The sequence below is a fragment of the Manis pentadactyla genome, chromosome 11 (assembly GCF_030020395.1).
Source record: "Manis pentadactyla isolate mManPen7 chromosome 11, mManPen7.hap1, whole genome shotgun sequence".
Taxonomy (NCBI): Eukaryota; Metazoa; Chordata; class Mammalia; order Pholidota; family Manidae; genus Manis; species Manis pentadactyla.
The window spans coordinates 48,333,223-48,349,581 of record NC_080029.1 but is presented as its reverse complement, the minus strand read 5'-3'; the positions used below and the strand labels follow the sequence as shown (position 1 = coordinate 48,349,581).

At 35.8% G+C, this 16,359-nt stretch overlaps 1 protein-coding gene across 8 annotated transcripts in view; it reads left to right on the top strand.

Moving 5' to 3' along the window:
* FRMD6 (FERM domain containing 6) overlaps nucleotides 1–16,359 on the top strand; it is a 251,856-nt gene that overhangs the window by 218,300 nt on the left and 17,197 nt on the right. For 7 of the 8 annotated variants that reach the window (XM_057488469.1, XM_057488468.1, XM_036917802.2 and 4 more), the window contains 6 exons: nucleotides 2,984–3,074; nucleotides 5,888–5,991; nucleotides 6,969–7,045; nucleotides 9,141–9,327; nucleotides 12,424–12,579; nucleotides 16,102–16,167. In XM_057488469.1, the coding sequence (XP_057344452.1) occupies nucleotides 2,984–3,074; nucleotides 5,888–5,991; nucleotides 6,969–7,045; nucleotides 9,141–9,327; nucleotides 12,424–12,579; nucleotides 16,102–16,167 (681 nt within the window). The remainder of the gene's footprint in view (nucleotides 1–2,983; nucleotides 3,075–5,887; nucleotides 5,992–6,968; nucleotides 7,046–9,140; nucleotides 9,328–12,423; nucleotides 12,580–16,101; nucleotides 16,168–16,359) is intronic. The other variant, XM_036917835.2, reaches the window with a different exon arrangement.

Here is a 16,359-nt window from a genome sequence, read left to right as displayed (position 1 = left end):
ACTGCCAATTTTATGATAATCAACATCATGTTTAGCATCTTTCAGCCCCTCTCCCTACTATTGACTTTCATATTCTTGCTTTTACTTATTTTATTCTGATGGAATTTGGGGGAAAAAATTGCTTACTGCATGTTCTAAATTAGATTTCTTTGCTATAATACCATATTTTTAACCTATTTGCTATATAAAAGAATATTTCTAAATGTTCTGCTGAATATATATGACATTTAAATAGCTTCATTAGAAAGTCTAGATAGGAAAGGTTATGCTTATTACCATAATTATTTTGATTTTATTCTGACAGTCACCTCAGTTTCTTGATTTACTAATATAACCTCATTTTTGCTCATAGGGATTATCTGAGCATCAAGCCTTCCTATTTGATGAACGTTATAATCTCTTGGGCAAAATTTCTGTTGACTAGCTACAGTGCCACTTAGGGTACCTGAAGTTGTTTTTGGATATATGAAGTGATAGGTTATTATTTCTGCAGCATTTGGTTTTTAAAACCTAATGAAAATCGGCAGCATATCATTTTCAGTATGGGCACTGGCAAAATATTTTATCTACTTAATATGTGAATATGCTGTTTGAATTCCTTTATACAGTTGTATGAAAAGATACCTACTAAATTTTTTAAATATTCACAGTCCTGAACAAATAGCATAAGCACTTAGGAAACTTCTCAGTTATGTTTATCTTTTTACCTGGTAGAATATGTATCCTTGTGTTCATGTGTGTGTGTGTATGCACACATACTGCATATGGAACAAAACCTGGCTGACCTCAGGTAGGTGGAAAGAAGATTGTTCTGACTTCAGGAAGAATACTAAGAGCTGACTATACAAAGAAATAAATTTGTACTAAAATCTCAGCTGATGAAGATAATTATGGGGAACAGACTGGAAGATAGCCCATCCATTCATTCCTGTAGATCAGTGGTTTAAAACTTCAGTGTACCTCAGAATTATTTGGGGAACTTGTTAAATATTCAGCCTATTTGACTCTCCTCCATGGAGATGCTGATGTAAGTTCAGGGTAGGACATAGGAATCTGCATTTAACAAGATCCCCTAAACTAAGATCCTTTAAAACCCTAAGCCAGGCAGGCGAAGACCTATATACAGCACCACCTAGTTTCTTTCACTCCACAGAACTCTGTTTACTGGATTGTGTTTTTGGCATTATGTCAGTGGCCTACCCCTGAGAACAGATACATAGTAAACACAAAGTAAATGTTGGTAATTGTTCATCATCATCATGTCAAGAAATGTAAGATTATTCATATTTTGACTCTACGGTTTTCTAGTTTTGTGACCTTTGGATAAGTTCCTTAAGCTCGCTCATCTTCCTCACTTGTCAAAAGCAACTTGCCCAGTACCTAGCATATAGTAGGTGTCCAGTTTATATTAATTCCCTTTCTGCCTTCCCTTTATGAAGAATAATTAAGGGGCAGCATGGCAGTGAAAGACATGAAACACACAGATCTGAATTCAAATGCCATGTCTGAATGACTTGGAAATTTCGTTAAAACTCCCTTAGCTTCAACATCTTTACCTGTAACACAGGAATAATACCTGTGCTTCAGAGTGATTATGAGACTTGAGAGTTTAGCACATAGCATAACTCCTGCCACAATAGTAGCAGCTATTACTACTTTAATTCCTGGTCAGAGATTAATTTTACACATCTTCAATTCCTCTTTTGGCAAAATTTGTATAATAACCCTTACAGGAAAGCCAGGAGCATGGGCCTGGACTATAAAGCTATGTATCATTATGATTAAGGAGAGTTTTAGAGTGATGGGCACCTAGGTTGAAATCCCCAGTACTTCACTACTCTACAGTCTTGGGCAAGATAATTTTTTTGCTTCAGCTTCCTCATCTATGCAATGGAGATAATCTTACCCTTCTCAGCAGGGTCATGGAGAGGATTTTTAAAGATATGCATGAAGTGCTTATTACAGTGCACAGCACCTGGGGATTGCTCAGTAAGTGAGCACTTCATAGAATAGCAGTTGTTTTAATTTGTTTGAGCTGTTTGTTCATTTCATTAGGGCGCTTTATTAATGACATTCCAATGGAGAGTCTGAACCCCCCTTGTAGGCCTGTAAGATTTCCTTATTCCAAGGCATGTAGACTCCCCTGCCAGGCACAGACCTCTCTTTGGCAAGCTGTTAGACCAAAGGAGGGAGGTGGGGACTGCGTTAAGTAGTATGGAGGCTCGTACTGCTAGAAAACCAATTCAAGTTTGTCTTTTTCTACAAAGTGTTATCTTTATATTCAGAAAATAGCAATTAATGTTTGTAGAGTTATAGTATAACAGATTAGCTGCAGCAGAAAGTCTTACTAATTGTCTCATATTTTTCATCGTTTCTAAATTGTTTTTTAAACAGAATTTGTTCCCTGACAATGTTGAAAGAATGTTGTCTTTCTGCATGTGGGGCAAAATTGGTTTTTTGGTGATGACAGATTGTCCATGTCTTGAACTAATAAGAGCTGTTTTAATAATCATCAGATAAATATATTAAATATGGAAGCTTGGAAATTTTTATAAATAAAATCATGGTAAATGTAAGAGCCATAAACTTTCTGACTGTTATAAATAGTGGTCAAGAATTTATATCTCTTCATGAGGACTAAAACAAACAATTCTTTTGTTCTGGAGCATATTTTAAATATTCTTGCTTAATAACAAACCACTGATATTTAGGATCAAATGCTATTTTTATTAAAAGCTCCATATAGAGTATATTTTAGGTAATGCTTTAATAATTGTTTTTAATATGTCATACTCTATAGTACTTTTAAAGTTCCCATTGTTCCTGGAAAGGGGAACCCTCCTACACTGCTAGTGGGAATGTAAGCTATTTCAGCCATTGTGGAAAGCACATATTTAGGATACATTAAACTACCTGATTCTGGCTCACTGTGTGGATTTGGTTGAATTATTATCTCAAGTTGTATGTTGTTTTTTCCATGTAGGTTAAAATTCTGTGTCACCAATTGCTCGTCCAGGTGTGTGACCTACTCAGGCTGAAGGACTGTCACCTCTTTGGACTCAGTGTTATACAAAGTAAGTTACTCCCAACTCTGATGGATTTAGCCAACTGTCCTGAGGAAATGACATTTTATAGCTGTAACTTAAATTGGGCATACTGTTACAAAACTGTGATTGTCAAAACATCCCTAACCTGGTCATCATTTTTAGTCTAGTATTCATTTTTTAATCTTAACTATTATATATTTCCTACAAGATTTAGAACTTCAGGTCATGTTGTATTATACTTTGAACTTAAGTATTGCTTCCTTTTTAGGAGTCTGGATTTTATGTCTTTGCTCTTTTATGTTTTAATGAACCAAGCATGATTTTTGTTTCCTTGCACTCAGGTAGCAGTTGGAGCCAGTAGGAAATTATCTTGAATATTTTTGCAATTGAGTTTGTCTTCTAAATTTTTGAAGCTAAAAAAATTTAGACATAATAAAACAGATTTTTCTCTATCCAAGTTCTCTTCCTATTCACTATATCGTATAATAAATCGATATATTAATTTACTCTTATTTTCTATTTTTCCCTCTTTATACCTTCTCTTTTTTCTAGTCAAACTCTATTACTTGGAGATAAAGGGTCAGTTTCTTCTGTGTACTTTATATGGAGAAGATTTTCAAGTAAAGGGCTCCATATAAACTTTTTCCCTATAAAATACCTTAGAGTTAAGTTCCTAGGACTGACTTACAGCTATTTCTTATAAACTTCTTTCAAATCATATTTTTTAATTTGTCTAATTTAGTCTTATGCCAGAAACCTTTCATATTTTCGCTCAGTTTTTAAAGAAGACGTTTTTGTGAAATGTGTTTAATTATATTGTATACTTGGATATGAATTGTTTTCTACTATTAGAGCAAAGATACCTTGAGAATCTGAATAGTACCATAAAATGCTTAGATCTGCCAGGTTGGAAACTGTAGCATGGGCAACTGATAAGCAAGGCCCTTCTCCAAAATATGAACTGTTTTCAGTTATCTTTTGGAGAGGCTGATAATGGTGGATCAGGGAACACATCAGGAGCCAGTGAATCAGCCATTTTGCTCTTCAATTTCTTCCTGTTCTCGTTAATGCAATAAAAATGCAAATGCTGAGCTCCAGCCTTGCATTAGTACATACCTCAGTCATTATTTCAAGGAAGGATCTGGGAGAAATGAGATACCTAGAGATTCTAAAAAAATTTTTCTTTTATTCTAAACTCAAAGTTGATTCTTCATACTATAACCACAGCCACACAGTTGGTCTGTTTTCAACAAATCAGTCTAATAAAACCAGTTTATAGCTTCCTTAGATTTTAAAATAAGAGTTTTTAAGATGTTCTTGTTAAAAGAGATATTGCACTGTGGCAAAAGAACATGGGAACAGGATTCAGATGGCCTGGTTTTAATTCTGGTTCTACCACCAGCTTGCTGTGTGGCTTGGGACATGTCACTTGACTTCTCTCAATTTCAGGTCTCTCACATGTTATGGAAATTACTGCTCCACCTGCTTTGTTGAGAATTCTTAAAATACAAAGCTCACGTCAAACTTTCAGATGGTAGACATAATAGTGGTAATTTACAAATATGTGCTATTATGTGAACAGTCTCAGTTCTATTCATTTCTTCATACTGGAACTCAAGCCAAATACAAGTCAGATTCAACAAGAAGGTTGTCTGTTCTTGTCCATTTCATGTTTAACTGGAAACATAGGAGAGATGAGAGATAGTTTTAGTTGATCTGATAAAGGGATTTAAATAGCATCCTCCTTTTTTTTTTTTTTGTCTTTGAGACCTCTTCCTTATCCTTTTCATTCAAATTGCTTGGCTTAAAATGCCATTCATGGCCAAAGAGTAGCTTTACCCTTCCTATTGTCTTATGGCACTTCTCCAGTCAAACCCAGGCATTTAGTCAGGAGTGACAGTGTGGTCAGATGTTATTCTTGGAGTAGTCAGAGACACCCTTCCTTTCCAGAATGATTATGTTTTTATGCGGAGCTTTCCGTGAATATGCTATATCCCCTGAGAGAGGGTCAGAGAAAAAGGAATAAGCTTTTAAAAAAATATTTAGAACTTGGTACAAGATAGGAATGCCAAAGGCTTTTCTTGTGAAATACATCTCTTTTAAAAGATTCTCTTTAGAAAACTTGTATTTTTTACCAGCTTGTTTTCACACATTTAGATCATTTTTTACTTGGGTTTTTAGCAATCTTATTTTCTATTCACCTTAAAGAACATCATTCCCTTGAAGAAATATTTTTGGCATTCATCTTGTTTTGTGTAAGATTCTTCTCTTTCCACAAGATCAATCCCAAAGGCAGTGTGAATAAATGGATCATTTTCATACTGTGTCTTATGTGGAGAACACAGAAGGAATAGTTTTAAAGACTGTTCTTCACAAAGTGGCAGGCTCCTCACTTGGAAATGGGCCATTACAATCCATGTTTTCTGATTTCTTACATAGCAATTAAGATAGTGTTTCTGCCCTGTTTTGTTATTTTTGCACCTATGAGAAGAGTCCTCTGTGAGCTAAACAAAAGCCATGTTTTTCTAAGACCAAGTAATTCCCACAGTGTTGGGAGTTAGCTTGTAATGACCCTAGAAACTAAGTAAAAGCAGGAGTTGGAAACTAATACTTCTTCTGAAAATAGTAGGTGTTTTGTATTGCAGAAGCAAAATAATTCATAAAGGATCTCATTGATGTCCAGCCCACAGAACCTACTATCTTTTAACATCTTGTTGAGTTGTTTAAATTCAGAGTACATTCACAAATCTTGAGACTTTTTTAAAAAACCTATTTCTTTGTATATTATTTTCTTTTTAAAAGACCTATCCTTTATCATCATATCTTTTTTTAATATACAGATAATGAACATGTATACATGGAGTTGTCACAAAAGCTTTATAAGTATTGTCCAAAAGAGTGGAAGAAAGAGGCCAGCAAGGTACGACAATACGAAGTCACTTGGGTGAGATTACATTTATAAGCAAAATTATTTTGTTTTTTTAAAAGGTTTATTTTAGTGTTATACATTAGAAAAATATCCTAGATTGGGAAAGGAAAATGAATAATAAGTCCTAACATGTCACATTAGTGAAGTTTTAATAGCCTATAGCATATAGCAATAGATTTCTGATAACTGGTTAAATAACATTCAATAATAACGTTTTATAATCTTAAAATACTGCTTTGAAATGAAAAGCATGAAAAAACTACTTGTTCCTCTTCTGTGGCTATGTTAGCTGTCAAAACTGAAGTTATTAGTAATTTTTAAATCTACATTTAACATACTTACTTTAGATACTTTGTTACCATATTGTACCTGGTGTCTTTATTTAGTAAACACCAATTCCTTTTAAATGTTGGGGAGGGCCCATTCACAGGGAATTTACCTAGTGTTTCCAGGATCACTCCAGTAAATCAGGAATAAATCCCCAGTTTCTAATCCTAGATCCTCCAATTTGTATTTAAGAGTTCTTAGAATAAACTGGAAGTCTACTTCAAAGCCAAGTACAAAGTAAGGAACATGAATGACTAAATAAATAAACAGCATATTAGAATTCAGTATGTGGAATGTCAGCGAAACAAGAGAACATTTGTAACAAGCAAATGGTCACCACAGGGGACAGAGCTGGGAGAAGAGCTGGATCTCAGCTAGAAATTTCCACTGGCACTTTTATTTTTATCTTCCCTTATGTTGTCATGGGCACTACAGTGAACGAGTGTCAGATGTATTGATGATCCTTTATAACTTGCTGGTTGTGCATGAACCTGGCATTCATTTGGGACAATGTCTACCCATTGCTAGTCCCCACTCATTGAAAGTAGATAAAAACCTTTCAGTGTTTAAAAGGTATCTTGTAAATAATAGTATTTTGCTGCTTTTGAAACCCATTCTTGAAGTAATTAAAAATAGCTTGGTTTTTATGTGTGTCTCTGTCTTAGGGTATTGACCAATTCGGACCTCCTATGATCATCCACTTCCGCGTGCAGTACTATGTGGAAAATGGCAGATTGATCAGGTATGAGGACATGGAGAAATTATTAACCTTCATTTACCTGTGGCATTCATCTTCTGACATACCAAATAAAGTTCCATGTTTATTTTTGTTTCCTGCTAAAAATAAATTCCATAAGAGCAGGGATTTTTCAAAAAATCTTTTTGCACACTCATGTATTCTTAGTTCTTAAAACAGAGGTACCGTAGGCATTCAACAAATATTTACTGAATGAGTGAATGATAATCTTAGACTATTGCTAAAATTGTTAATATCACTGGCTCACATTTTCTGTACTGCACATTTTCAATAACAAATCAGTCATCAAAAAGTTATTTCATTTGAGAAGAAACGAACAGTTTTGTGAAGAGTGGAGAAATTGTTTAAAGTTATATTCATTAGTTAATTAAAAGATTCTTTTCTGGTGGTAGGGTGGGGAATGGGGGCAACAGCAAGAAATCTCTCCTATAAAAAGGCATGGGTGTTTATATAGCCTAGTTTTCTTTTCATCTTTGGGGTCTTGCTTCTGGTCTTAGCAGTAGCTTTAAAGCTAAGATTATGCACAGTAACACTATTCTATGAGAATTTTAGATGCGATTTGGTAAGGGGAGGTATTTAATTATTTTTCTGGAGGGGGGTGCATGAATAATACTGTGCTCATGAAACAAACTCAGAATTCACCATTTCAGAAGCTCAGTTTATCATGTATACAGGTGGATTCAGGACTGCAAAACTTTCAGAGGTGATTTTGTTGGCTAACAGAAAATACAAGAAAAGTGAACTCTGTGATTTACTAATTTATTTTTAAACTTTGAGAAACCCCAAGTAAAAGAGACAAAGTTACAATTTGGCCAGTGAGTTATATGTGAGATCTGCTCTTGATACTTATATTACTGCTACATGCAAATTAAAAAGTAAAAAATATAGCCCATAGGGAATTGTTTAAGAGGCTGAGAAATTTTTTAGTTATTCCCAATTTCATATAAAATTTTTACTCAGTTTACCTACCAAGTATGGAATGCACTGGAAAGAAGGAAAATATATTATTTAGAGGCTAATTACATTAAGTGCTCTGTCCCAAGGGGAGAAAAATGATATAAATGCTTTGCTTTTCGCTCTTCATACTTAAACATGATCCTGGTTAAAATAAATCCATATATCTGTATTATCATTAACTATTAAATTATGAATCTCAGGTAGACACTCAGCCTAAAATAATAGGAAGGCAAACAAGCTCTTAAAATATAAAAACACACACTCATTTTTTTCTTGCATTTTAACTTTGATCATAAAATCATTGTATTTGCCAGTGACATTTTTTGGAGCTTGAACAAGGTTTTCCCCAGTCAGCACTTCTTACTTAGTGTATTCGGTGGGAACTGTATTTATTTCTCACCTCAACAGATTGTAAAGAGTGCACTATTAGTATTTCCATTTTGAGGAGTATCATGATTGTCATAACATGTGCCTATAAAAACACAGCCACAAAGTAACGTCTACTTAAAAAAAAAATGAAGGATAGCTTTTGTCAGTTCATTTATTCTGAGAGAAAAAAATACTATTTATAGTTAAACAAAAATTTTTCTAGATGGACATATAAAGGGAAACGCTTTTAAAAGGGCCTAGAGTATTTGTAATGTGCTCAGTTGGAAAACAAAACAAAGAAACCCAGCAAAACATGAAAGCCAGGACTGTCCCTTCTGATTTGTCCTTATTTGTGTCATGTGTGCAGCATTTTTGCAGCAAAATTAATACACAGCAAATGCCTAGACATCTATTCTAATACTGTTCAATCAAATATTTACTGTATCGGAGTGCAATGATTCAGATCTTTTTTCCATTCTCTGAATGAATCAAATGTTATAGGCCTTTGTAAATGTTATTTTTGTAGTCTGGTTAGTCTTGCTTGGAGTTCTGACTCCTGCTTCATCCTCTGTGAGGCAACAAGTAGGTATTCACTACAGCCTCCCCTTTTTCAGTGAGTGGGGAGAGAGGGAGAAGGAGGGTGCAGAAACAGAAGTGCTCTTGTCATCAGATGGATAGCAGGATTTGGATTCTGTTTACATGCCATTGGGTTGTTCCATCAAAATGTGAGTTCTGTTTTCTTTTATTTTCCTAGTGACAGAGCAGCAAGATACTATTATTACTGGCACCTGAGAAAACAAGTTCTCCATTCTCAGTGTGTGCTCCGAGAGGAGGCCTATTTCCTGCTGGCAGCCTTTGCCCTGCAGGCTGATCTTGGGAACTTCAAAAGAAATAAGCACTATGGAAAATACTTTGAACCAGAGGCTTACTTCCCATCGTGGGTAAGCGCTGTTTTCAAATTCTAAAGTGTTTTCTCTAGCACATTTCTAGCTCATTGTGCTGCTACTCATGGTGCTTCAAGAAATGAGGACCCAGATGTTTTGTGACCAGTAAAACCCTACATGATGCCCAGATGTAAATTAAACACTTGAGAGTATGGTACACGTGATATCCTGATGAACTTGCTCTGCTTACAGATGATGCGGAGGAAGATTGCTCTCTATCCTGAATATGGTGGAACTTGGAATTTGTCAGACTTGTTTTGGCATTAACATGACCTTGACTTCTTACTTATTTTGAGGCAGCTTTTTCCCCATTTGAAGGGAGAAATCATTACTCTTCAAAAGATGGGATAATTCACGGATTTTCCCAAGCTAAGGGAACAAAGTAAACTGCTTGCTCTGACTGCCATCTTTTCCACACCAGGAGAGGAACCACTCCCTTACTTCAGCAAGCAAGTTTAGCTTATTCCAGCATGAACTGTCTCAGCTGTCCTTTCTCCGCCCAACTCTGGCCATATCTGTACCCATCCTTCCTCCAAGTCTCTGCCATACTTCTCTCTCTTCTACGTCTTTAGCCTCTACTCTCACTTTTCTTGAGTCAGAACATATAAAACATGTTTGGGGCACACTGTCCCATCCTCAGGGAGGAAAAGAGGAAGAAAGAAGAGCTCCTGCTCTTGCCTTCCCCTCTTAGGAAAGTTTTTTGAAAAAGTAATGTATATTTGAATTTTTTTAGTTCCTTCACTTCTCACATAATCTACTTAACCCACTTCCATCTGTCTTTTTTCCCCATCACTTCACTCATGTGCTGTCCCTAGGTCATCAGTGACCTTTAAAATGGCCAATCAAGTGGACATTTTTACTTCTTCTGAATTTCTCAGCTGCATTTGACACTTAACCACTCATGTCCTGGGAAATCTCAGACAAATGAATGTTGTTAACAACTACCTGTGTGCTGGCAACTCCCAAATCTGTTTCTCTCCCATGAATCCCTGAAAGAACTGTTTATCCATATGCACCTCAAACTTAAAATGTCCAAATCAAATTCATCTTCTTCCCACTTCAATTCTAAGTATTCCTACTTCTGCACTCCTAATCTCAGCTAGTGGCACTGCCATTCACCCAGTCACCCAGAAACTGAAGTCATCAGAACTGTCTCTTACCATCCTTCTTTCTCTTGCTCCATCCAGTCAGTGAGAACATCCTCTAACATAATTCACTCGAATACCTATCACCCAGCTTAAGAAATAAGATTCTCATATGTTTTTGTGGTCATTGACTTCCTAAATGCTTATCATGTCCTCTAGCCATCATTGTTCCTCCCATCTCCCAGGTTCCAGGTCTCATCAGCACCACTGTGGAGCTTATTCCTGCTTCACTCTATACTCCACAGCTTGCAGATGAGTTGATTTTGCTTCTGATTGAAACCTTCAGGGGCTCCCTTGTCACCTGCAGTGTGAAACCCAGATTCCCAGGCATGACCAAGGAACTTTCTAGGATACGGTCCCAGCCAGCCTTTCCAGGGACCATATCTGGTTGTCCTGCACCTTGAATTTTATGCTCTAGCAACATCCAGTAATTCCTGTCTCCACACCTCCTGTGGTGTTTCACACTTCAGGCCCTTCCTCCTGAAGTTCCCTTAGCCTGTGAAGCCCCATTTCACCTGGCTAATTCCCTCCTGTCTGTCCTCCCAAGCGCAGCTCAGGTGTGGTTCTGTTGGACAGACTGTCGTGGTCCCCAGTGCCCCTCCTCTGGGCACAGTAAGACCCTGGACATAAATATTCTCCATCTTACTTTCAAATAATCTGTGTATATTTTGCTTCCAGAAAATTGTTTCTTAATATGTTCTAAAGAACAAGTGTAAACTTACAAAACGCTTTACATTGAGATGCTCGATAAAAGTTTTTGTTGACTAACAGTGCCTCAGTTGTTGAAAAGAAACCACAAAAAGTGTCAAGCTTTTACATATCAATGTCTGTTGGGCCAAAAGTAGCCTATATTTACATTACCTCATTGTCATCAGGTACTCACTGAATCTTGATCATTTAAAGCAGAGCTTCCCAACCAGTGTGCCATGGCACCCAGAATGCCAAAATACCAATTTTCTCAACCCTTGGTATCACCACAGTCATCTACGTCATTGCGTTACAAAGAATATTTTCTTCGACCTGAAAACAGTTGACAGATACTGAAGATGATCTCCATGTAAAAGGAATCTAGAAAGGAAAATCTGTAACTTGATTTCTTAGGAAAATTTGAAAATTGACTAGAAATTTATCATGTCTAATTCATTAGGAAGAAACAAAATGCCAATATCTATAAAAACATTTTAAAACTAAAAATTCTCTAATTTTATATTATGGTTTTAAGCACCACTTTTTCCTTGCTTGGCATAATTCTTTCCCTACTTTATAATCATTGGGAATTCAGCTAAGACTTTTAACTAATCAACACCTTTCTCTTAGCATGAAGCTGCTGGACTATGTATTTTTGACATCTATAAAGCTCAGGCTATTATGAAAATCTAAGCCACAGTGAACTGCAATGAATGTTTGAATGAGATTGTTTTCTCTTAAGTATTCAAATAGAGTGTTCATAACAGCCTCTATGCAGAAACCAAAAGTGTTTTAGAGATTTCCTCCCAGCCCCCTGCCTCCTTTGGATTAACATTTAGAACCTACCACTCCATGGCTGTAATTTAGGAGGGTTAAGTAGGATCCAGAACCTGAAGACAGTAGATGTATTTCATGGTACCAATAATTTTGCAAGTATTAACAGTTATGTGTACATAACTTTGCAAGTTTGCATTTTTTTTCTTGTTGAGTTTAAAGCCAAGAGAACATATTTTTCCCATTTCCTATGATTTTTCTTCTTGGATATGTATTACCACAGCTAAATTGACTTTGTTGCCTCTGGTATTAGCTGATTCAGCATAGTAACATAACAGATGGTGAAAACAGAATAAAAGTGGGAAATTCCTCGTGGAAATCAGCCAATTTATGTAACCTGCTTTAGGTCCTGTTTCATCATTTTGGGAGTGAAGGTAACACTTCCCTCTAACAAATGTTGCATTGAACACCAATTGTAATCCAACAGGTTGTTTCCAAGAGAGGGAAGGACTACATCCTAAAGCACATTCCAAACATGCACAAAGATCAGTTTGCACTGACGGCTTCCGAGGCTCATCTTAAATATATCAGAGAGGCCGTCCGACTGGATGATGTCGCTGTTCACTACTACAGATTGTATAAGGTACAAAACTGCAGTTAAGTCTGTATTTCTAAGAAAAAGAAAACTTCTTGATCAGAAGAAGCTTTTATTTCAAGTTGTGATTTCAATTTTAATGGGCTTTTTAAAAGATTTTCATGTGACCTGATGTTTGTTTATTGGGGGGAACACTTTATACTTATTATCCTTTTTAAAAAATCCTCACAAGTCTGTAAGATAGGAACTGTAATCTTCATTTTATAGATGAAGAAACAGACCATAGGCCGTACAACTAGTAGGTGGAAAAGCCAGGATTCAGGTCTATTTGACAACAAAATCATTAAAGTCTTGGAGTTAATGATGCTTTTCCTCAGGCCTGGAAACAGGATGGAGTCTTTCTGATACTGAGGTAACAAATGGCTACAAATTGTGAATGTGGTTTTCAGTGACTATGAAATAGTTATTTTTCTCCTTCCCAAATCTGCATTTTTGCTTTGGGGAGTAACATTTGCAACTTGTTTGATCAGTAACTTTTAAAATCCTCCAAGTGAAGCCATATCTGCACTGTATCCATTAATGACAAAACCACCACCACAACAGCTGATGTTTATTGAATATTGTGTTTATTGGGGGGAACACTTTATATTTATTATCCTTTTTAAAAAATCCTCACAAGTCTGTAAGATAGGAACTGTAATCTTCATTTTATAGATGAAGAAACAGACCATAGGCCATATAACTAGTAGGTGGAAAAGCCAGGATTCAGGTCTATTTGACAACAAAACCAGCATGCTTGAGTCACTGAACTCTGTGGTTCCCTCAGTCTCTGAAGTTTGTTACTGTCTTTTGTGTTCTGTATATCCTTGCCTCATTTTTCCATCCCGGCTCAGAGGTCACACACCCAAATAACAGTTGGGGCCAGGCTCTGCAGTGAACCAAATATACCACTACTTATCATTTTATGCGTTCTCTTCCCCTCTTCCTTCCTCTCCTCACCCTATTTACAAGTGTCACTTCCTTGGCAAAAACTCCTGAACTCCTATGTAAGTATGCAAAGGTATATTCTCAAAACCAAAAAGGATGAAGTGGTTCAGGGTATGGTCTGTTGGGCCTAACTTCCTGGGATTGAATCCCAACTTCACCTCTTACTATGTGACCTTAGACAAGTTACTTAACCTCTCTGTGCTTCAGTTTCACCATAGTTAAGTGGGATGGTAACATGCCTCCCTCTGAGGTTTGCTGAAGACTAGACTTCCATTGAGAATAGTTTGGATATATTGCTGTATAATCTTCCTAGCTGTTTCAGAAAACATAATGATAGGCCATGCCCAAGAGACGCATTATTAATGCCCTATCTTCTTTAAAGGCATAATTGAGTTTCATGAGATCTCTCTGGCTAAATTCCTAAAAGACCAAGTTGTTATTTTTTCCTTGAGATTTCATTTGTGACACTTCAATTTATATGAGAAGATAGAAATAAATGAAATTTTGACAATCAGTTTACATTTTAAAATGATAGATATTTAAAATGATAAAAATATGTGAAAGGGTGTGGTTTTAGAATCTGGTATCAGTTAGAAATCCTACATCCCCACTCATTATTACTGGGATCCTAGGCAAATATAACTATAATCCTGGGCCACCTATTAAGTGGGAATGGTTCTATGCATTTCACAGGTTGGGAAGATTCTATGAGATAATGAATCTGAATCAGTACCTAACATATTAATGAGTGCTCAATAAATATTAACTGCTTCTTATTTGATAGGGAAGCTTAATATTATAAAGGTTCCTATTAAGAATCCTGTAGTGAAGTAGATATTCCCAGTGTATCTTTTGTGTAAAAATTAATCTTTCAAATTTGCTTAAAGTGTGGTACTTCTACATGGGATAGAAAATGTCTCTCTTGTCTGTTTTAAACAAAATAATTATTAATAATGTAACCGGATGAAGTAGGGAGATAGATATTACCTCATGGGCACAGTTCATTCTTTGGAGAAATTAAGTGGAAACAATTAAAGTTGCTTCATTTAAGGCTTGCATATAAAGTGGAAATAAGGTAGACAGAGGACAGGAAACATTCTAAAACGAAACACTTCTGTGCCCCTTTTCCAGTAGTATATACCCCATACATGCACAAGTAGCATTTTTATGAGCCCAGTCTTATTTCAGGAAGCAATCAGAACAATCTTGAAGGGGAAATTGACCTAAACTCATTGTGATGAATTGGTTTCTCCTATTAAACCTATATTATATGTGCTTTCTTGATATAAAAACATTAGTTGGGAAAAAACATCCAAAGTAATGAAAATAGGCTATGTCTTCTCTTTACTATAACAGGTGAGGATGCATTTTCTAAAAATACTACCACGTTCATGGGAACACTGGCACTGAACATAATAAAAGATCTGTACATACTCATTTATAATTTTACTGAGAAATCTCATAATAAAAATATTTCAGTTACTTAGTAATTTATCTTTTATTTTGAACTTCATACCTTATATACACTTAGTACAGGTGAGTACTTAAAAGAGGTGGCAAAATTTCAGAGTGCATTCAAAATTCAGAGTGCATTTCAGGAATTTTTTCCTATGCTTGTATAGTTTATTTTTCAAAGTTAATGGTTTAGAAGAGCCCAGCAGTTACCAAAGGGGAAGGGTGTGGGAGAGTGGGTGGGGAGGGAGGGAGAAGGGTATTGAGGGTTGTTACGTTTAGTACACATGGTGTGAGGGGTCTTGGGGAAGACTGTAGCACAGAGAAGGCAAATAATGAATCTGTGGCATCTTACTACATTATGGCCAGTGACTGCAATGGGGTATGGGTGGGGACTTGATAATATGGGTAAATGTAGTAACCACATTATTTTTTCATGTGAAACCTTCATAAGAATGTATATCAATAATACCTTAATAAAAATAAATAAATAAATAAATAAATAAAATACAAAACATTCACCAAAAAAAAAAGTTAATGGTTTAGCTGGTAGAGTGTATATCATATTGATAAGTGATAACTGAACTTCTTAAAAAAATATTTTCTTTCAAAACTAACTGAATATAAAGCTTTTACAACTTTATTATCTATCCTCATGAAAGAGCCTTAAATACTTAGGCTTGCTTCTAAATTTGGTTTCAGAGCTAGATTTACTTTTTTGAAGTATAAAATTTTAGTGTATCTCAGAAGGTAACTATGATATTAGATTCAGGATGCTGACATCTGAGAAAAGGTTAGGCATAAGATGGAAGGTAAAAAAATACAAGAGCTGCAAAAATTGTCTTGTTTACTGGAGTGTTCAGTCACCTAAGTATGTGTGATTGATATGAAAGTGTATATAATATAGTGAAAACACTGGTGCTTTGCAATCTCAGGGATTTAGAGAATAGGAAATCCCATTATTGGTTTAATATGTGTTCATTATTATTTTTAAGCTCATAGAAGACTAGGGATGCATAAAGACAAAGTTAAGTCAAAAACTTTCCAGACCTGATATTTCTCTTTCTGTTTTTTTTCTTTGGTTCTAAGTTGAAGAATGATATACTTTTTCATACAATTTTATTCCTACAGGACAAAAGGGAAATTGAAGCTTCTCTGACCCTTGGATTGACCATGAGGGGAATACAGATTTTTCAGGTTAGTAAATGAGAAATAAGTGTAGATGGCATCCACTGTCTTACATTGGTAGTGGGCCTGTGTGGTCCGGTGATAGGTTCATCAGTCCATTTCCAGCCATCGATGGATCATTACTTCCAATTTGTCCAGCCCAGATACTGTAGGATAGATGAAGTGATGGAGTTTAAACCTTAACAGTGGTAAGTCCTCTAG